General features: G+C 39.5%; 1 protein-coding gene across 1 annotated transcript in view; it reads right to left on the bottom strand.

Moving 5' to 3' along the window:
* The window catches only part of Ahctf1 (AT hook containing transcription factor 1), a 65,784-nt gene that overhangs the window by 10,288 nt on the left and 32,533 nt on the right, over positions 1-22,963 (bottom strand). The window contains exons 16-31 of the mRNA XM_013017458.1: positions 22,135-22,228; positions 20,509-20,632; positions 20,261-20,317; positions 19,121-19,267; positions 18,417-18,604; positions 13,329-13,473; positions 13,119-13,250; positions 12,466-12,616; positions 11,882-12,032; positions 11,526-11,633; positions 6,565-6,757; positions 5,134-5,334; positions 4,273-4,642; positions 3,838-3,931; positions 1,357-1,448; positions 230-429 (exon numbers count right to left, since the gene is read on the bottom strand). Coding sequence (XP_012872912.1) covers positions 230-429; positions 1,357-1,448; positions 3,838-3,931; positions 4,273-4,642; positions 5,134-5,334; positions 6,565-6,757; positions 11,526-11,633; positions 11,882-12,032; positions 12,466-12,616; positions 13,119-13,250; positions 13,329-13,473; positions 18,417-18,604; positions 19,121-19,267; positions 20,261-20,317; positions 20,509-20,632; positions 22,135-22,228 — 2,447 coding nt within the window. The remainder of the gene's footprint in view (positions 1-229; positions 430-1,356; positions 1,449-3,837; positions 3,932-4,272; positions 4,643-5,133; positions 5,335-6,564; positions 6,758-11,525; positions 11,634-11,881; positions 12,033-12,465; positions 12,617-13,118; positions 13,251-13,328; positions 13,474-18,416; positions 18,605-19,120; positions 19,268-20,260; positions 20,318-20,508; positions 20,633-22,134; positions 22,229-22,963) is intronic.

Below are 22,963 nucleotides of genomic sequence, written 5' to 3'. Positions count from 1 at the left end.
TAAGCTTTTACTTGAAGCAAATAATGAGCAAAAGATGAACTTGTTAATTTGTGGCTTTTAAAGGTCTTGGTTTTCATGAAAACTAATTTCTTAATGTGATCGTATCACAAAATATTTCTACTTTCTGTAAGTAGTCAAATTAAATGAATACATTTGAAGATTTGTACTATGTCTTGAAAACCCAACTAAACCAAAACTGTCAAAAGAAGTAAATAAATTAATTTTTTACATGAATTTCTTGAGAATCTGGAGGAGTCTCAGAAATCTGAGGCTTTTCTTCTGGTAAGTCAATACTTTCTTTTAGAATGTCAGCTTCTATTTCATGATCTTTTACTTTAGGTGCTGTTTCCTGGTCAGGCCTATGCTCAGAGATCACAGGACTTTCTGAAGTGGAGAGCCCAGAACTTCCACTAGCAATATCTGCCATGTCTGAAAGAGAAATGAGAGCCAATTTTATACATTGCAAACTGAGAAACATGCCCTTCATAGCCTTGAGAAAGGAATACACTGCACTGCTGTGACCCTCCTAGGGGAAGGCTTGCATGGACCCACATCCTAATTCATTTTTATCCATGCAATCCTGGAGCAAAGCCAGGTGGGCTCATTTATGATAGACGGGAAGGTTGAACAGTAGAAGCATGCTCTTCTAGAGTCAGAAAACAACTACATAAAAGATTAGTTGTGAGCATCAAGTGAGTTACCACACCTGAATGCTTGTGAGGAAGAGACAGTCTATGTCTGGAACTTAAATCAACTCTGAGCCCACCTAGGAAATATCTTCTCATCTCAGTACAAAGCTGGTGTCTAAAAAGAAGCACTTAAACAAAAAGCAATTAACTGGTTAAAAACCCAAGTGAATTCCTCATTTAATATCCTTGAGTAAACAGCTATGTACTGGAAATTTTCTCTATTCTTCTTTCATGCTCCAAAGGAAAACCAGAAAAATCCATTCTAAGATTCCCACTGTTAGAATTTCAAAATGCCAGCCAGGTGTCAGTGACACACCTTTAACCCCAGCTACTCTGGAGGCTGAGATCTTGAGGATCATGGTTCAGAGCCAGCCTGAGTAGACAAATCCAAGAAACTGTAATCTCCTCTTAACCAGAAAAAAACAAAAAAAACTAACAGCTAGATCCAGAGGTATTGTCAAGTGGAAGAACACCAGTTGTGAGCTTAAAAACTGAGCAGGGACAGGAGGCAGAGTTTAAGCCCCTGAACTAGTGCTAAAAAAAAAAAGAAGAAGAAGAAGAAGAAAATTAAGGAATGAAGCCCTAGATAAAAGGTTCTTTTGTTCCTCAAGTAGGAAAAGTTTTACTCCAAATATTAAAGTAATCCTGAATTCAAAACCATACTTACTGCTGTCTGCTCTCACTGTAGAGGTGCAGGTTTCAACAGGTATTAATCCTTCATTCAAAACTGGTACCTTGGACACTGAAGGAAGCATTTTCCTTAGAAAGAGAAACAGAACCCTCAGTGTACAATAAGATCCCATGTCTGAGCCCTGCTGGCCGCAGTGCTTATTATGTTTTTGATGAAAACCAAGGTTCAGAAAAGTGAGCATTTATTAGAGTTCATTTGGAATATTATAAAATTCATAAATAAATAATGCCGTACTTGTTTCTCCATCCTTTTTTTTTGTTCTTGTTGGTTGTGGGGCTTGAACTCTGGGCCTGGGCGCTGTCCCTGAAGCTTTTCAGCTCAAGGCAAGTGCTCTACCCCTTGAGCCACAGCACCACTTCCAGTTTTCTGATGGTTAATTGGAGATAAGAGTCCCAAGGACTCCTGCCCATGTAATTGTAACTCCTCTGTACAGCATGTTCACAAATACAAAAAAAATAAAAAAAAAAAAAAAAAAAAGAGTCCCAAGGACTTTCCTGCCCAGGCTGGCTTTTTGAACAGTGATCCTCAGATCTCAGCTTCCTGAGTAGCTAGGATTACAGGTGTGAGCCACCAGCGCCTGGCTTCCATGTCTTTAAAGTAATGACAAAACAACAGACCTAAATGCTGTAAATATAAACTACACTTAGGATAATGTTTAATAATCAGAGGGCCATATTCTTCTAAGAGATCTGTTATGTATGGAGTATTCCCTATCTTAACAGGACCAAGTTAAGCAGTTTAATGCTAACCGTAAAGACTATGAGAAATGATGTAGAATGGGAGATTATTGAAACCTGTGTTAAGTAACACAATAAGAAGTTGTTGATTATGTAAACAGCCACATTCAGAGCTGGCCTTTCTCTAAAGCTCAAAGAAGCCTGCTGATTTTTAAAACCAGCACAAACAATATTATGTAGGAAACTAAGTATTTGAAATATATACCTATTTATACATGGTCATAGCAGAATTAACAACAAATCACATCATAGCCAATCAGTATATGCTTAGGTGAAGGAATTTTATATACGAGAGGTGATTATCATGACCCTGGACTTTGTGGGTTGTTTGTGAGGTAATTTATTAGTTGTCATAAAGCATTCAACCATTTAGTGTCTTGAGTTATATTTTATGTGGGTGAATTTTACTAACTCTACTTACTTTTGGTAAGTAGACCTGTGATTTTTTTGGTACCATCTATAATAGTAACAGTCAAAGTGCTGAAATATAATGTACCTTTTTTTTTTTGGTGCTGGTTTGGGGCTTGAAACTCAGGGCCTAGGTGCTATCCCTGAGCTTCTTGCTCTACCACGGTGGAGCTGCTCCATTGATTTTTTTTTTTTTTAGTAGTTTTACTGGAGATTAGAGTCAGACTTTCCTGCCTAGGCTGACTTTAAACCATTATCCTCAGATCTTAGCCTCCTAAACTAGCTAGGATTACAGGCATGAGCTACCAGCGCTCTAGTCTTAAATGAGGCAAGGAGCTTTTGTGAAGGTGAAATTATTTTCCTAATCCTACTATTATATTTGCTATTTGTCCTAAATTTATCAAACTGGGAACTGAAACTATGTTCTGCCATGTTTTGTTTTAGTGCAGAAATATAATGTGTCCAGTCTTGAAATTGGGACGAGGAGCTTTCTGACAGATCATACTAAGATGTTTGCTGCTCATTTTAAATCAGGCAAGAAACTAGGATCTGGAACCATGTGGTCCACTCTGTTGTGTTTTAGGGCTGGGGGGGGTCTCACTACGTAGCCAGGACTGTCCTACAATTTCACACCTTCTGGCTGTCTGATGTCTGAGTGCTAGGACTGTGCACCGCCACCTCCTACCCCTCACTCGAGCCACATCTCCAACCTTGTTTTGCTTTAAGTCTTTCTTCAAGTAAGTTCTTACATTTCTGACCTGGGACAGCTAAGATTGTCATCTTCCTACCCATAGCCTCCAGATGGCCAGCATCGCAGGCAGGCATCACTGCTGAGACCAACACTTTAAATAACTGGCACTGGCCTACATCATCTAGCACAGTGTTGATGAAATTATTTGGGAGAATAGCATTTCCAGTAGTGAATCTAGTATCAACCAAATGGCGAGGAACAAAACTATCACTGAGACATCTTCCTAGTGTTCCGCTCTGCTCTGAAAGGAGCCTTTTGGCTGTTGATCCTTGAGCTACTACAGGGAGAAAGCATGGAGAGCGCCACGCTGTGAGTGGTACTCTCACCATCAAAGAACACTGAAAGAGCCTGCCCTCAACACCCGGCCCTGTACTCGGACACATGTCTAGTGTCAATGTAAGGTTTTATAGCAATTACTGAGCTATAAAAAGATGTACGGAATATACAAGCAAGCTTCTAGCACCAATCATTACCAGCGTGGAGCAGTGCAAGCACGCTCCAACAGGTTTAGGATATTCTACTTGTCTTTAAAAAGTACCGCATCTGTCTCTACAAACTTACCCTTCATGGACTGATGACACACCAAGAGAAGCTCCAACTCCTTGAATGGGACTTAAATTACGTAATTCTGAAATTGCCTCCTCTTCCACAGTGCCTGCCAATCACAAGTCACAAGTAAGATTATTACACCAAATCTTCTATGACTACTCAGTCTACTACTTTTTAAGACAATGTTCCTACTTTTTGTTCTTTTCTATTTATTTCTTTAGGATCAGGATGCTAGCAGTTCCTTTTTCTACCTCTCTAGTTTCAAAGTACCCTCCCCCCCAAATTTGACAGTACTGCAAGGGTACATGTTCCACATATATTACTCTTGGTGGCAGGTACTCATCACCCAAGAAGGCTGACAAAAGAGAAGCACAAGGTGGAAAAGATTCAGTTAGAATTCTGAGGAATATCAACGGCAGTTCTGAGTAAGTGGGAATGAGTTCTTACCTATTTGTTTCTCCATATCTGAAGAAATCACTTCCGATTCAAACTCATCTTTATCACAGTCCTTCTCAGTCTGATTAGTAATCAGTCCGCTGGAAGAGTCGGCTGGCTTGGAGGACATGAACACACTATGGTCCAGGTCTCCGGGTGATGGGGCATCCTGATACTCTAGGGTCGTCTGGTCAGATCTAGCTGACACACTGCTGTTTTCTTTGCTCACATCCAGTTTCTCCACACCTTGTGAGGGTGTACTCTGTGATCCGGAATCCATTCCCTCCTCATCGTTTGCAGGGATATTCAGAGAAAAGGATGTGTTTTTATCTTTGCTCTTCAGCCATTCAGTTTCTGCTGGAAAGTCACATTTATGGAAAGCCTGGTAAGATTACAGAAAGAAAATTAAAATGAGTCATCTTAAGCTATTTGTTCTAATCACATCCACATTTTTCCTGCTCTGAGTTTCTTCAAATTCTCTTTTAACTGTTCAAAATTCATTCTCTTCAGATAACAAAATTAAAGACTAACAGTTGTTAATGGCAAATATGTCATTAATTTCAGACTAAAATAGAATAGGCCAAATGATCAATAATTACCAAGTGACTGGGTTACTATTAATTTACAGTAAATCTCCTAAGGCATATCCAACTAAATATAAAACCAATTAGTAACAAGTAGCAAGATCACGGTGGAAAAAGCAAAATGAACTCCCATGGACTGAAAACTAGGAAGTTGAATTTCTTCCCTTTAACTTGTGTGCTGGTATATTTGGCCCAGCCAGTGCCCTAATGTTTCCTTCTGCAAGACTATATAAAGACTCGTAGGAGCAAATGCATTTTGTTAGCTCTTTTTTCCTAATACCAAACTTACTCCAGCAGTCCATTTTGTGTTCATGCTTTCTTCCATGAATGAGATTCTAGTTTCTTTAAGTCGCAAAGGTGGAGACAGAGACCTTCCTGGTGACAGAGATGGAGATGCTAAAGGCGTCGTTCGCAGACCAGACCTTAGGATGGACGGAGGAGTAAACTCAGCAAATCCAGAAGTAACTGACATAGCTAAAGTTTTTGCTTTCTAAGATAAAGAATAAATGGAATTCCATCATTAGTTTTATAAAAGTGTTTATGTAAGGACAAACTGGGTGATGTGATATAGTGTCATCACCCATAAATATAGGTAGAAATTTTTATTTTAGATGGATAGGAAGAACAGACATTCTATGACAGCATTTGAAACATAAAGCTATAACAAAAGTAGTTATGGGCTGGGAAGGTGGCTCAGTGGTAGAGCGCTTGCCTTGCATGCATGAGGCCCTGGGTTTGATTCCTCAGCACCACATAAGCAAAAAAAGAAAAAAGTTGGAAGTGGTGCTGTGGCTCAAGTGGTAGAGTGCTAGCCTTGAGCTGAAGAGCTGAGGGACAGCGTCCAGGCCCAGAGTTCAGGCCCCACGACTGGACCAAAACAAAAACAACAACAACAATAAAAAAAAGTAGTTCTATATACATAAGTATCTTTGATCATTAGGTGAAGGAGATGATGTAGTGTAATGAATAGAACTTACATTAACTTTAGGAAAATCAAAAGACTAGCTTAGAAAGGATAAAGAGTCTCACAAACTCCCCGCCCAGGCTGGGTACTAACTGGAGTCTTCAGATCTCAGCCTTTTAAGCAGCTAGGATTACAGGCATGAGCCACCAGCACCTAGCAATTTTTAAAGACTATTTTGACCATAGGCGATAAAATAATTCCCTAATTGACCATAGGTGATAAAATAATTCCCTAATTTCATTCTGTTTGAAACTAGCTATAGAGAATATTAAACAGCAATATTTCAAAACAAGATGATCCTTGATACCTGTAAGCATGACCTAAGGAGATGTATATGCCCTGTTTAAGACTAACTGCTGTGTTTGTAATAAATGATGCATCTGTAATGTTCCAGAGCAGCCAAGGCAGAAATGCCCATGGAGTCTCAATCTGTGTGATACCACATATGTATTACCAACAGACAGGGACCCAACCTCAAAAATAACCAGCACAAAAGAGAACTAGAGGGATGGCTCCTCAGGGGTACACCTGCCTAAGAAGCATATAGGCCTCTTAGTTCAAACTCCAGTGACCCCTCCCCCCAAACACAGGAGATTTAAAAATACGGTACTTTGTGTATAAAAAAATTAAAAACTATTTTAAGCTGTGACTATTCAGTAGTATCAATTAAGAACAGCTTATTTCTCTGGGCTACTTGAAAAGTAAGAACTCGCTAGGCTTTGCTATGCAGGCTACATATATATATGTAATACCAACCTTAACCACAAGAGGAGTTTCAAGTAAAAGTAATTCTGAAGATCTGGATGTATTCTGATGTGATCGTTTTAGCTTTGAATTCAATGGCAATGAGCTGGATAGCAGGTATAAAGGAGATCTTGTGGGACTTTGCTGAATAAATTCCAAACCCTGAGAAGGCTGGGGGACAGGCTGAACAACCAAATCCAGCAATCTGTAAGCAGAATACACAAACGGAAAATTCCTGGTAACTTACTGAGGCAACAATTTAGTAACCCATTATTCAGATTTGTAGAGTCACTGTTAAGCGTCATAACCATATGAAAATCTAACTTCAGTCAAGTACATTAGTGTAAATTTCATGTCAAGAATTAAGTTTTAAATAGTTTAAAGTTATTTCAGTATGAAAAAACCTTTAGGAATTGTAGAGAACATTTAAACTTGAAAGTAAATCATCCAGGTGAAATTCTGTGGTTGCATTTTCATTGAAGACCACAGAGGTTAGCATCTCTTAGGACAAGTGCAGCACACTTGTGCTGCTGTGCTGCCTTTCCTTCCACATTCAGGTTCAGGTGATTTGTCACCAGAGGTAATCACACTCACTTTAAAATACAACCTACCAGCCAGGCGCTAGTTCATACCTGTAATTCTGGCTACTCAGGAGGCTGAGAGAGGGAGAGACAAAGAGAGAGAGGAAAAAAGCGCAACCTACCACCAATGGGGAAAATGGTTATAAGGAAGCACTTCCTTTTTTTTTTTTGAAATTACTATTTTGTGCATGTCTTGGTGCTTGAACCCAGGCCTGTGCACTCACTCTCCCAGCTTTTTGTTTTTAAAGGTATTATTAAGGTGTTGTACAGAAAGGTTATCATCCTAAGTGAGGTAATGAGTACAATTCTTTTTGAATATTTGTTTGCCTCCCCTACCTACTTTCTTCACTCTCCTCTTTCCCTCCTGAAAAGACAAAAACAAAGAAAACAAAAGCAAAACCAAACATCACGATTATCACCAACATACCCATTCCACAGCCATATCCTTGAATTCGTCTCAATAGTATTTTATTTATTTATTTATTTTTGGGTCCGGTCGTGGGGCCTGAACTCTGGCCTGGGCACTGTCCCTCAGCTCTTCAGCTCAAGGCTAGCGCTCTACCACTTGAGCCACAGCGCCACTTCCGGCTTTTTTCTTTTTGCTTATGTGGTGCTGAGGAATCGATCCCAGGGCCTCAGGTATGCAAGGCAAGCGCTCTACCACTGAGCCACCTTCCCAGCCCCAGTATTTTAAATGTTCAGAGGAGTTCATACCTTTGGTTTCCTCCCTTAAGTGTATCCTTCTTATCTGTGTGTGAATGCCTAGAGGCCTGTATAGGTTACCATGTCCAGTTGTATGAGACAAAATATGTACTGTTCATCTCTCAGACATCTTTCTGAGCTTGGCTTCCTCACTTAGCAGGATTTGCTCTTAGTCAATCCCCCTTTCTGCAAACGACGTAATCTTATTTTTTCTGATGGTGGTGTAAAGTTCCATTGTGTATAGATAGGTACCACATTTTTTGCATCCACTCATCTACTGTAGGCCATCTGGGCTGTTTCCATAACTATTGTGAAGAGTGCAGCAATGAACATGGATGTGCGAGTGTCATTTACCATATCCTGACTTGTAAGACTAGTATGGCTGGAACATAGGGAAGTTAGGTTTAGTTTTTTGAGGAACCTCTAAATCTCTTTTCAGAGAGCGTGTACTAGTTTATATTTTCACCAACAACGCAACAGGGTTACTTTTTTTGCCACATCCCACCAGCAATTTGTTGGTCAATATAACTGGGGTGAGACAGAATCTCAATGTTGTTCTGATTTGCATTTCCCTTATGACCAAAAGATGTTGAACATTTCCTCATGTGTCTATTTGCCATTCTTCTGAAAAGTCTCCTTTTAGCACCTTTGCCAATGTGTTGATTGGTTAGTTTTCTTTTAGGGGCAATTAATCTTTGAGTTCCTTCAATATTTTGGATATTGGGCCTTTGTCAGATGTGTTAGGTAAAGTTCTCTGTCTGTTGGCTGTCTTTCTATATAGTAACTATGTCCTTTGTTGTTCAGAAATCTTTCATTTTGATGTAATTCATTTGTCAATTCTCTCCTACTTCCTATGCCTCTGGGATGCTTTTCTTGGCAATACCTATGATTTCTGATGCTTTATCCTACTCCATCTCACAGTAGTTTCAAAGTTTCATGTCTGATGTGAAACTAAGTATCTGGCTTTATTTCTGGGTCTTCTATGCTGTTCAATTTGATCTTTGGGCCTGTTTTTGTGCCGGTACTAAACTTTTTGTTATTATAGCTCTGTAGTAGAGCTTGAGGTCTGGCGTTATGACACCACCAGCCTTGCTTTTATTTTGCATAAAATTGCATTGGCTATTCAAGGTCTTTTGTCACTCTATGTGAATTTTTTTTTTGGGGTCCAGTCGTGGGGCCTGAACTCTGGGCCTGAGTGCTGTCCCTCAGCTATTCAGCTCCAGGCTAGCACTCTACCCACTTGAGCCACAGCGCCACTTCCGGCTTTTTTCTTTTTGCTTATGTGGTGCTGAGGAATCGAACCCAGGGCCTCAGGCATGCAAGGCAAGCGCTCTACCACTGAGCCAACTTCCCAGCCCTCTATGTGAATTTTTGAATTGTTTTCTCAGTGATGGGGATCATTTCTAGATCAGCTTTGGCAGTACGGTCACTTTCATGATATTAATTCTATCTATCCATACATATAGTCTTTCCATTTCCTGGTGGAAATGGAACTGTCCCAGAGCTCTTTTGTTCAAGGTTAGTACTCTTCCATTTGAGCCACAGTGCCTTTCTGGTTTTCTGGTGGTGATTTGAGGTAAAAGTCTCACTGACTTTCCTGCCCAGGCTAGCTTTCAACTGGGATCCACAGATCTTAGTCTCTAAGTTCGTGTGACCACTTCTTTCTTATGTGAACCCCTTTAAACTTTTCTTACCTTACTGCTCTGGCTGTGAGTTATAGTCTACACATTTCTTTTTTTATCTTCTGTGCCAATGCTTTTCTTATCTAATGTATATTTAAATTATGTACTTGTACGCAAGTGGATCACTTTTATATTGAATTTTCCCAAATATGTATGCTGTTAAATGGTCTTCATTCTATTTATATTTTTGTCTAAAGTAACTATGGATAACTGCTTTTCTAAACCAAGTAAGGGATTGGGAAGGTAGCTCAGTGGTAGAGTGCTTGCCTTGCATGAATGAGGCCCTGGGTTTGATTCCTCAGCACCATATAAGCAGAAAAAGCTAGAAGTGGTGCTGTGGCTCAAGTGGTAGAGCATTAGCCTTGGGCTGAAGAGCTGAAGGATAGCACCCAGGCCTAGAGTTCAGGCCCCACAACTGACCCCCCCCCAAAAAATGTTCAGTACTATATAAGGTTTTGTAATCTCATCAACTACTTTAATCACCTTTTACCTAAGTAAAAGGTACATCTATTTTTACAGATATTGTCTATTCTTTTGAAAGATGTGCTATTCATAATCATATTTATTTGCTAAGTAATTCAAATCAGTATGAAAGCACAGAAGGAGGGAGCTCAATGATTTTTGTAGAAGGTAAATGTTCACGTTTTAATTGGTTCTCTCACATCTAAGTTAATTCTAGCTTGAAATGATGATCATACTGAGACCTTTAACCAAGGATTTTCAAAAGGGTCTTGTTGGCCCCCCCAAACCCCCAAGCAGATGCTCAATCTGTTAAAAGTAAAAAGGGACCAAGGAAAAGTGAAAAAAAAATTAGAATGTCCAAATTAACTTCCATTTAAAATAGCTTCTCATGAGAGTAATTAAAGATCTAACCAAATTTAACCCAAAATATGGATGATCCTTTCAAACTTTGAAAATGTGTCAACTGTAAAAACTACAAATATTTCTGGCCTCTTTTTTTTGTCGGTCGTGGGGCTTGAACTCTGGGCTTAGGTGCTGTACCTTAGCTCTTCAGTTCAAGGCAAGCAAGCACTCTACCACGTGAGCCACAGCGCCACTTCTAGTAGTTTATAAAGATAATAGTCTCATGGACTTTCCTGCCTGGGCTGGCTTTGAACCGTGATCCTCAGCTCTCAGCCTCCTGAGTAGCTAGGATTACAGGTGTAAGCCACAGGCACCTGGCTTTCTCTTTTTTTTTTTGTCAATTGTGGCCTTTGGCTCTCATGGACTTTCCTGCTCACTCTGGCTTTGACTACAACCCTCAGATCTCAGCCTCATGAGTAGCCAGGATTACAGGTCTGAGCCACCAGTTCCCGACTTGGCCTTTTTTGTTGGGTCAGTACTATGGCTTGAACTCAGGGACCCTTGCTGGGCCTTTTAACTCATGGATTTGAGCCATGCCTCCAGTTCCTCCAATGTTCTGTAATACAGTTTCTCAGAAATGTGAAACTTTATTAAGACTTTTTGGTAGCACTATCACAAAGGAGAAAGCTTCAACACGATCCAAACAAGGCTAATAACCTCAAAATAACCTCAGAGGTAAATGAATGAGCTAACAATAAAGAAATATTTCACTTGTTGTTCATAGTTTTAATGAGGCTTGCTTCTTTTCACTGAACTATTTAAATCATTAAATTGAAACTATAAGTTCAGTATCAGCACCATGATATAAAATTTCCTAAAAATACTATGCCCATGCACAAATTATAATAAATGATTAAAAACTTTCACTTAAGAATTTTAAATATGTGGGCTGAGAATGTGGCCTAGCATGCATGAAGCCCTGGGTTCAATTCCTCACTACCACATACAGAGAAAAAGCCAGAAGTGGTAGAGTGCTAGCCTTGAGCAAAAGCAGCTCAGGGATAATGCCCATTCAAGTCCCAAGACTACAAAACAAAACCAAACAAAAAAAGAATTTGAAGTATCTGTAAAGTGTTAATTATCAAAATTACACTTAATAACTGCCCAACATGGTGTCTTAGGAATTGACTTAATGAGCTCTCACCTAGAAATTTTCTGTGATGTTTTTGAAACTGGTGTTCCAACAAATGCTTCAGGCAGCTCTGGATGAGGGAAGGAATATATTCCAGGAGATGCCTGTTCTGTTTTAGGACTGAAAAAAATAAAAATTATACATTTGATTTATATATTCCATACAACATGGATAAAAATGTGGAGTTTAGAAAGAGGAAAGGGCTTTCATGTTTTTACTGTGTATTTTTCAGAATATTTACAAATAATAATAAATACAGGTTGCTTTTAAATTTAAAAAAATATTCTTAAATGCATAGACTGCTAACAAATGCTAGTGTCCAATAAGATATTGAGGGCATATCTTCAGAAAGCAGAGGAGAAACATACCTGCTATGAAGCAAAGGGCTATTTCTAGGTTCATGGCTTGCCCACACCTCTCCAATTTTAGATAACACATTACTGATGAAAGTAGATCTTGTTAACACGGTCCCTGTTACACTTTTCTTTGGAAATGTTGACAATGGCTTAGGTCTAGAAACTAAAATGAAGAATGTAAGAGTTAAGTTCATCACTATCAAGTAGGATCCCGTTTGTAAATCCTATTAATAAAAGAAATAATTTGAAACATGATCATTAAAATTGGGTACTTAGGAGATGGTAAAAAATATTTCACACAATTTTAAAATGTTGGACAGAGTGTTCAATGGAAATAATCAAAAGCACTGCTTTATAACTACACTGGTAAATAATGGTAAGTAACTTCCCAGAAAGCCCTCTAGCTTGTAGTATACAGCAGCCAGCAAAAAGCATGACTGTGGTGAATCTGAATGTGAGCGAGCAAAAGTGAGCTGTATTTAAGACAGTGACAGTTCCAGAAAGTCAATCATATTGACTGGTGACAATGATTAAAGGTATCTATTCAGTATCTTTTCTAGCCCAAGGGCTTTTGACATTCTCCAATTATATCTTACCTTCTCGAAAAACTGATGATGTTGACAAATGGTAAGGCTTAGCTCTCTCAATGGCTAATTTCCGCTGGACTCTAGGAAGGATTTTCCCATATTGATCTAATATAGAATTTCGAGCCACTGATCTCTCTCTCAAACGAGGATCGCGATCATTCTATTAAAACATATATCGTAATTGATAAAAACTCAATGTACAAAATGTGAGAAATTGTAGTTATATATTTACCATTCTAAATTATGGAAACCCAAAACTGTCTTCCTTCCTGCCTATAACCAAAGTCTTTGTACACATATGATTGTTTTACCCATCAACATATTCCAAATCTAACACCAACTCTTGATCTTTCCCAAGGACACTAAAGTAGTTGTCATTTACTAAGCATGCATGTGTGGAGCATGTGTCAGGTCACACTCTCACTAACCAAGCACCGTGTGTAGGGGAGGTGCAGCTGCGCATCCTCACATCACAAGGTTCCAAGCTGTCCCAACACCAATACCTTACGAGTCCGTCTCACTGCCCTCTTTGCACAATAACCTACCACTGCCTTTCTCCATAACTTCCTCTCCTTTGCTGTAACTGAAGTAGGAGGGCATGCAAGACTAAACACACAAACATAAATGGCAAGAATTAGATATTGCAACAACTTGAATCATACCATAAGATTAATCTTCAGAGTCTGGTTTAGCTTCAAGGCAGGGATATAATTAGCACGCTGCAAATGGTGAACTAGAAGAAATTCATGATTCTGAACATTGGCACTGGACTGTAAAAACTTCACTAAACATTCCTAGGAAGAACAAAAAAATGATTTGCACTCTATTAACTTACCGAATTTCTGCCAAGTTTACATCGACTAAATGATTACCTGTTCAGTGTCTGTGAATGGTAATTTCAGCAAATCCTCCATTAAGCCCATTTCTTGACAGATTTCATACGCGTGCTTTAGTAATTCTTCTACATTCAGTCTATTAGAATGTTGACGCAGCAAATTCCAGGCCTCGACCATGCACCTGAAATGAGTATTTGCCAAAGTTTAATTTTAGAATAGTTTTGCTTTTTTTTGAGGGGGGTGAGGTCAGTTGTCGGACTTGAACCTAAGGTCTGGGGGCTGTCCCTTGGCTTTTGTTTTGTGTTCAAAGATAGCACTTTCCACTTTGGGCCACAGCAACACTATTGGTTTTCTGGTGGTTAACTAGAGATGAATCTTACGGACTTTCTTGCCTGGGCTGACTTTGAACCATGATCTTTAGATCTCAGCCTCCTGAGTAGCCACAATTACAGGTGTAAGCCACCAGTGCCTGGAGAGAAAAGTTACTTTAAATGTTCAAAGTCAATTATCTATAGACTCTCTAAGATAACTAGTATGGCAAATTTAAAAGTACACAAAAAACCTTCTTAAATACTAATTTCTGCAAAGTAAATCTTGTAAGTAATGTCAACAAGAGAGTCAGGAATCAGGAATATAAAACACTCAAGGGATGCAGAGCCTAACCGTCGTGGAAAGTGTGGCTTTAAGGTGAAGACACTGAATATAAGAGCGGATTTAAGGTGATGTTGATGAGGTCATATGAGGAGAGGAGGGAGGAAGGAGGTGAGGCTGGTGAGCTCATACTTGAAGAGTGGAGGAGGCAACGCTTCATGTTCATGGGGAGGTAAAAGAACAGCTTATGAGAGCTGGGAAGGTGGCTCAGTGGTAGAGCGCTTGCCTTGCATGCACGAGGCCCTGGGTTTGATTCCTCAGCACCACATTAAGAAAAAAAAAAGCCAGAAGTGGCGCTGTGGCTCAAGTGGTAGAACTGAAGAGCTGAGGGACAGCGCCCAGGCCCAGAGTTCAGGCCTACAACCGACAAAAAAAAAAAAAAAAGTAAAGAAAAAAAAGAAAAGAATAGGCTGTAAGATGATCTGGGCTGGTTCAAAGCAAGATCTGATTGGAGGTTGGAGAACTGGGTCAAATTTTACCATGTCAGACACCAAGTTCCATTTGCAGAAAAACTCTATGGGCAGTAAGATCATTTGGTTTCTTGCATAAGAGTTTTCCAGAGTCAGATCTTCAGAACTAAATGAACTAAATGTGTGCATAATGCATAACTGTGCAAAATTTAAAAATAAGGAAGCTTGGGGCTGGGAAGATGGCTCAGTGGTAGAGTGCTTGCCTTGCATGCCTGAGGCCCTGGGTTCGATTCCTTAGCACCACATAAGCAAAAAAGAAAAAAAAAAAAAGCTGGAGGTGGCTCTGTGGCTCAAGTGGTAGAGCACTAGCCTTGAGCTGAAGAGCTGAGGGACAGTGCCCAGGCCCAGAGTTTAGGCCCCACGACCGGACCCAAAAAAATAAGGAAGCTTTTAATAAAATAACTGAATAAAATAACTCCAAACTAAGAAGGCTGAATGTTTAAGGGTATCCAGTATGCTGTTCTAAACAGCTGTGTGTTTGCTTGTATATGTGTGTGTGTACTGGTGGACGTGTAGTGGAAGGTGAGGTGTGTGTGCAGCATTTGTTTAGCTGACCTCAAGAGACACAGGAAATGATTAATGATAAGTAGTTCCCAAGAAGAAAAAAAAGGTGGAGAGATCCAATTATCATATTATACTTCTTAATGTAGAAATAGTGAATTTCTTATTTAAAATAAATTGTGATATACGTGACTTTTTCCTCCCAGTACATGGATAGACCTTGAAAATTTTTTCCTTTTTTTTTTTTTAAAATTTTAAAGTGAAAATACGGTACATAGGGGTTACAATTACATGGGCAAGGAAATTTCCTTTAAAATGTTTATACAAAGCCAGGTACTGGTAGCTTACACCTATAATCCTACCTACTCAGGAGGCTGAGATCTGAGGATGAGGGCCTAGTTTAGCCCTGACAGTCTCCCTCCAAAAGTGACTCCTCTGTAGCAGATTGTACTAAATAAACTTTTACACTTCACCCAGTATTAATTTGACAACAGTATACAGAATATTGTGAAAGACAAAGGATAACATTTCTTTCCAGTAAGTGTGTCTGTAGTAGGAAAAGCTTACATCTCCCAAAACCCATTTGCCAATGTATAAAGAGTATTATCCTGTTTCCTATGGTATATATGCTACAGAGAAGACTAAGAAAATGATTCCATTTGATATTATAGCATGCTGGCAGTAAGCAAACACGAATCACATTAGTAAGCAATGTATGGTTGGTGGGGCTCTTGGTAATACAGTAGAGAAGGTAGCCTAGAGAACTAGTGACCAACTCCATAAACAATCTTTCTAATTATCTTTAAACAGTTGTGTTAAGGAAGACACTAAATGCTTGGCAAAAAAGGAAAGGCAATGAAAAAACAAATTCCAGACAGGCAAATAAGTTACCACTAACCTCTAATTTTATCAGAATAAGAGAAAACCAGGTAAGCTTTGCAGGCAGGTACAAAAAACAGGACATTATTGATAGGAACGTATTATATCCAACACCAAAGTAAGTAACTTAGGAAACAGACCACTGAAGACTGAAAGATTAAAATCATATAATCAACAGGCTTGATATTTTAGACAAATACATTTAGCACTTTCACCTAACTGGCTGCTTATCAGTGGGTGAATTAAATCTCACCAGGTTTTAAAGAGAAGTCACCAGATGAATCATACTAAATAATTATAATGCAATTAAGTTAGAAACCAAGAAGTTAGGGGTAAGAAAAACAGGTTTTATTATACCTGTATGATACAAAGGCAAAATAAATCATACTAAAACCTATCTAAAGCTTTTATTTACTTTAAATCTATCAACATAGGGTACATCATGGTCAACTTGCAAGATTACCAAACAATAGCCATGGATGGTATTTGTATAAATATAGCTAATAAAATTGAAAATATCAGCATTGAGTTTTAGGAAAATAGAAAGATTACTCTATCAACAAGAGATGGTTGAGGCTAAGATAAGAATCAAGTTGGGAGGTTTAACAAAATAACTAATAGCTGTTCAACCACTATTACAATTAATAGTAAATAAGTACTCTGTCAGCAATTGTAATGAATAAAACTTGTGATATTAATATTGTCCTCTTACTATTGGAAGGTGGGCATTATTAACTTCATATTACAAATGAGAACAGAGTTAAAAGTATCAACAGTTTCTGGATTTCAGAACATAGTATAATGTTAAATTAAACCCCATTTAAAGCTGGGCACCAATGTAATTGTAGCTACTCAGAAGGTTAAGCTTTAACGATCTTGGTTTGAAGCTGACCCTGGAAGAAAATCTGACTCTTATCTCCAATTAACCACCAAAAACTAGCCTCACACATAACAGTTCAAGCCCTAGGACTGGCACATATGCGTGGACACAAAATCCAGTTAAGACTGGTGGTGGTTGGGCTGGGGAAGTGGCTCAGTGGTAGAGCGCTTGCCTTGCATGCATGAGGCCCTGGGTTCGATTACCCAGCACCAAATAAGCAAAAAGAAAAAAGCCAGAAGTGGCGCTGTGGCTCAAGTGGTAGAACGCTAGCCTTGAGCTGAAGAGCTGAGGGACAGCGCCCAGGCCCAGAGTTCAGGCCCCACAACTGGGACACCCCCCCCCAAAAAAAAAAACTGGGTGGTGGCAGCTCACGCCTGTAATACTAGCTAAGAAGGAGGCTGAGATCAGAGGATCACAGGTTTAAAAGCCAGCCTGGGAAGGAAAGTCCATGAGATTCTTATCTCCAACAAAACACCAAAAAGCCAGAAGTGAATGAGTGCTAGCTAGCCTTGAGGAAAACAATCCTAGGACTGGCACAAAAACAAACCAAAAAATCCATTATGTCCAAAGACTATCCTCCTAACACCTTTGCCACAACCAGTGGCAATTCCAGTAAGATTAAAGGCTTTGATCACCTAACAAAAACCACCACTGAATAAAAATTAGTCTGAGAGCACAGAGATGTCTCACTTATTTGGCAGACATGAGTTTGAGGTTAGTTTTGAAATATTAAAACTTTGTGGCACAGTTAGATATCAGAAAAATCACTATGTGGCCTACTCTCATACTTTAGTTAAAATTTCCTAAGCTTGGGCTGGGAAGGTGGCTCAGTGGTAAACCGCTTGCCTTGCATGCTCGAGGCCCTGGGTTCGATTCCTCAGCACCACATAAGGAAAAAGCCGGAAGTGGCGCTGTGGCTCAAGTGGTAGAGTGCTAGCCTTGAGCTGAAGAGCTGAGAGTCAGCGCCCAGGCCCAGAGTTCAGGCCCCACGACCGGACCCAAAAAAAACAATTTCCTAAGCTTAATCTTCAAGGTTAAAGAATATGTGCTGACCACTGACATAATTTGGAACCTGGGCTCAGGGTTAATGCTAAGCACCAGCTCTACCACTGAGCTAAAATCACAGATCCTAGTAATTTTACCATTTACTTTATCTGGCACAACTTATTTCACAAATGTTTTCTTTCTATTTGGGCTTGAACTCTGGGCCTGGGCGCTGTCCCTCAGCTCTTCAGCTCAAGGCGAGTGCTCTATACCGCTTGAGCCACAGCGCCACTTCCGGTTTTCTAGTAGTTTATTGGAGATAAGAGTCTCACGGACTTTCCTGCCCAGGCTGGCTTTGAACCTCGATCCTCAGATCTCAGGCTGCTGAGTAGCTAGGATTACAGGCGTAAGCCACCAGCGCCCAGCTCTTTTTATTTTTATAACTGAGTACCCCTAAATAGCACAGGCTGGCTTCAAATTTAAGATCCTCCTGCCTCAGCTTCCTGAGCGCTGGGATTACAAGCATGAGCCACCATATCTGGTTACAAATGGCATTGAACTACTTAAGTTTTATTTCTGCATTTCATGTAAAGGACACTTAGGGCCACAGAGGCTTTTCTAGAGAGTAATGCTGCTTGGAAACTGAGTAACAGGTTTGTGTGCTATTTACTAAGCACATCCTTTACAAGTGAAATTGTATAGGAATGTGCCACCATATGCAGGCCACCTTTGAGTTATACCTTTAAGAGAAACACTTACTTATTAAAAAGCAGAACGGAGAGGTGGAGAACAACATCACTACCCTTGGAGACAGCAGGTTTCATGGTCTGAATGTATCTAAGGGCCTGTCTGTGCTCTCCTTGACTCATGAAGGCTTGGATAATCCTTGCATGTTGCCACGACACAGGTTTTGCAGTCACTGGATGAAAGAGAAGATCTAAACCACTCTGTAAGAAATGATGAGGAAAGTGGTTAGGTATCAAGCATTTAGACAAACCACACAAATCAAAATAGCATCAGCTTAAATACAAGCTGAAAAAACTAATGTACAGTGTACTGAATTCTAAAGAATAGAACTTTTATCAGAAGCTCATACATTTGAGGCCTCATTAAATTATATAAAAAAATATATATAAATTATATAAAAAATATAACAATGTTAAGTCTTTTTCTTATAATGTTCACCTAAAACTCCTAACATTTCTCTAGTACAAATCCAGTGTTTACAGTTCATAACTGTTGTTCACGTGTAAATATCATTTCATCAGCAGCTGGAACTTCTGAATCATTGTATCCTTGTATTCTTGCTGCCTGAAGTAGTCATTGGTGAAGGTACTCATTAAACTCAGTGCTTCTAGAAATAGACTTTATCATCTTTAAGATCAATTTTAATGTAGTTATGTATTCCTCCTATAATTATCATAACTTGCAAAAACTGCCGACTAAAAGAACTACAAACTCACCTCATAGTCATTATGATCTATCAGCCAAAATCCTTGAATAAGTTTAACATGGCCCCAAGAAATGGCAAAGGCAGTTGGAAAAGATTCAATGGGAGTATCCGTTTTGTTTGGAAAAGAATACATAATATCAAGCAGCAAATAAATGGTCTTGTGGAAAGGATTAAGGACATAAAACAAATGCCTACATATGCGTTTAGAATCGTGTAGCAGAAGGCTTCAATAGTAAAGGAGGCTTGAATATAGGCTGTAGTGGACATCAGCTATAGAATACAATTCTATTCTAGGTGGCACAATCAGTCCCACGAGAACTTCACTTATTCTTAGTACGTTACTATGACCACCATAAATGAGATGAACTTCAGTACACTTTCTCCTTTTTACCCCCCAAAAACAAAACTAAATGAAAATTAATTTGCTCGTTGAATTAAAAAACAAAGCTACAGATCCAATTCTTTATTGGGTAATTGGAAGCTTTAGTAAACAAAACTTGATAACTGATGAACTACCTATTATTAGACTAAGAAACCAACACAAATTTATTATCATGAAGACTCCAGGTCTTAAATAATGCCTATGGTAATATTAGGCTAACTTACAAGATATTCATTTTCAGCACTTGTCACTGGCAATAGTAGAGCAGTTATTCTTGTTTTTAATTCCAGTTGGGGTAGAAATTTCACAGGTTTGGCAAGAGCTCTGCCCCAGTCTAGGCTCCATCTCTAGCCAAAGCAGTGGTTCTTACACACTTAAGAATCTGATAAAAGCCAAGAATCATATCCTTCTAGAATACTTAGAATTAGTGTTAAAAAGTTCAAATAGCTGGGCGCCGATGGCTCATGCCTGTAATCCTAGCTACTGAGGAGGCTGAGATCTGAGGATCTTGGTTCATAGCCAGCCCGGGCAGGAAAGTCCGTGAAACTCTTACCTCCAATAAACTACCAGAAAACTGGAAGTGGTGTAGCTCAAGTGGAAGAGCACTTGCCTTGAGCTGAAGAGCTGAGGGACAGCACTCAGGCCCAGCGTTTAAGCGCCCCCCCCCCCGACCAAAAAAAAAAGTTCAAATATAAAACTGCAATTGTAGTAGATGCCTACTAATCTGAAATTTCATAACAAACATTTTTATAAAAAGGTAAAGGATACAACAGAGTGTTTGCTGGCTTCAGTGACATTCTCTAATAAATATATGTCAAGTAGTGCCTATAAAACAAAAGGATAAAAGCTTCAGTGCATCTTACAGTCTTTCATTCCCTCATCCCATCCATCCACCCATCCACCCATGGCCTTTCTTTTCCCTAGCCTGTAGGTAGGTATGAAAAGTATACTAGCTTGTCTCCTTGCCCCCAACTTGTATACACTTTTAAAGTAGTAGCATGTTACTGTAAACCTACATGCAGACTAGCAGGAGGATATTTTCCTGTGCCTCCTTCATCCCGTTTCCACAACTTCTCAACTTGGTCTCCTAACTGAGAAACCAATCCATCGATCATCAAGCAATCATGGTTCCACTTTCCTCTGTAATAAGATAAGCATTAAGGATTATTAATGTTAAGGTTATTATTGCTATCAAAATACCAAGCATCATTCTTTTCCTTTTGTCAGTTGTGGGGCTTGAATTCACAGCCTGGGTTCTTCCCTGAGCTTTTACGCTCAAGAGTTAAGCTCTACCACTTTGAGCCACAGTGCTACTTCTGGTTTTTTGGTAGATAATTAGAGATGATGAATCTCAAACAGTTTCCTACCTGGACTAGCTTCAGATTTCAGCCACCTGAGTAGTTAGTGTAAGCCACTAGTGCCCCAACAGCATCATTCTTAAAAATACTAATCCAATTAAACTCTGGAGAGGGAAATGGTAAGACTAGACTGCATTTAGCATGACAAGAACTTCAGAATCAGAGCAACACTAATCAGGTTTGTCCTGACGGTGCCTCATGTTAGTCATTAGCAAGCCAAAGTAAGGAAAGAACGTGGTCTAACCAGTCAAATGCGCGAGATTACTCCATTCCATCTTGAGCTAGTTACCTGTCAGTATTGGCAGCCTAAAGTAATAAAGCACTGCAGTTGAAAATCAGCAAGTTTTACTTTCTATTTCATCACTAAGATTAGACTTATATGCTGATTCCTTCATACAAAAAGTTATTATTGAATACCCAGATCGTGGCATGCAAATGCTGTCTCTAATTCTATCTCCTCATTAATCATAGTTTCTATCTTCTAAACTGTTCCTGTGTTCAGAACTGTACTATGTGGTCTGCGTATTTTATGTATTCTTTATGCTAATGTGTCAATTAGCCAGAAAGTATAGTAAACCAGCTCAATAATACGTACTTAAAAAACTACAGATAAAGCATTGCAAAATATGCCAATCACTTTTCTGAGTTTGTGTTCTTTCCTTGCAATTATTTGTCCTAAAAACTGGTTTCCAAAATTTGCCAAGCATCAGAATTAACACAGGATGGTCTTTTAAGTTAAGGGCTCTCAGGAGAGTCTGACCTAAGAAACCCAGCATTGGCCTTAAGTTGTTATCTGTATAATTCATTCTAACAGGAAGAAGGCAATTTAAATTCCTGAGGGCCACACACAATATAAAAGAAATAGGAATAAGGAAGGAAATGGTTTAAATTTTGAGAAGTAACTTAAAACTTTGGTGGAATAGGTATACTTTGAAGAAAAGTCTAGTCTTCTTTATAAATCAAGAAGCTATGAGCGAAAGAAGCTCTGGGACAGTGCCCAGGCCCTGAGTTTCCCAGGACTGGGAAAAATAAACAAAACAAAACAAAACAAAACGGATTCTAAGGGGAAAAGATCTTAAATTATACAATCTCTTCTAACAAATTACTCGTGGTAAAAGTGTTACTCAGAAAACAATGGTAATGAAAATCTCCTAAGTTTAAAAATAATGGCTTGGCTATTAGGTCAAAGCAAACAATACAATTAAAAGTTGACAGTGGCAATTTCTGACTGTCAGTCAGTCACAACATAGCAGCCACTGTTCAGAGGGCAGGATATCACTGTACCTTGGGGAGTTCTTCCACTTGTGCCGGCGGCTGGTGTAGTAGCCCTGGATGCTGGGGTAGTTGTAGCACAGCTTTGACAGCTGTACAGTATCATCTGTATCATTTTAAGTTTGGAGAAAAAAAGACTGTATTATTCCCAGAACTACTTACCATACCATAGTATTCCTTTTTTTTGGGGGGGGGGGGTCGTCTGGTCATGGGGCCTGATCTCTGGGCCTGAGTGCTGTCCCTCAGCTCTTCAGCTCAAGGCTAGCGCTCTACCACTTGAACCATAGCGCCACTTCCGGCTTTTTTTTCTTTTTGCTTATATGGTGCTGGGGAATCGAACCCAGGGCCGCATGCATGCAAGGCAAGTGCTCTACCACTGAGCCACCTTCCCAGCCCTGATTCTAGGGTTTGAACTCAGTGCCTGGGTACTGTCCTTGAGCTTTTTTCCTCAAGGCTAGCACTCTACTACTCAAGCCACAGCTCTTTTCTTGGCTTGATGGTGATTAATTGGAGGTAAGAGTCTCATGGACTTTCTTGACCTGGCTGGCTTCAAACTGTGTTCCTTAGATCTTAGCCTCCTGAATAGCCTCTGGTGCCCAACTAATAGTATTAACTTTTACCATGGATGATATTTTAACACATTTTTATAATATTGTTTAACTTGCAGCCTTGCCAAACATTAGAATAACATTAGAATACTACACATTGTTTCTTTCTTTTTTTTTTTTTTGGGGGGGGTCCAGTTGTGGGTCCTGAACTCTGGGCCTGGGCGCTGTCCCTCAGCTCTTCAGCTCAAGGCTAGCGCTCTACCACTTGAGCCACAGCGCCACTTCCAGCTTTT

This window comes from Dipodomys ordii, unplaced genomic scaffold (assembly GCF_000151885.1).
Source record: "Dipodomys ordii isolate 6190 unplaced genomic scaffold, Dord_2.0 Scaffold35, whole genome shotgun sequence".
NCBI lineage: Eukaryota > Metazoa > Chordata > Mammalia > Rodentia > Heteromyidae > Dipodomys > Dipodomys ordii.
The sequence above is the reverse complement of the archived record's forward strand: the minus strand, read 5'-3'. Positions and strand labels throughout refer to the sequence as shown.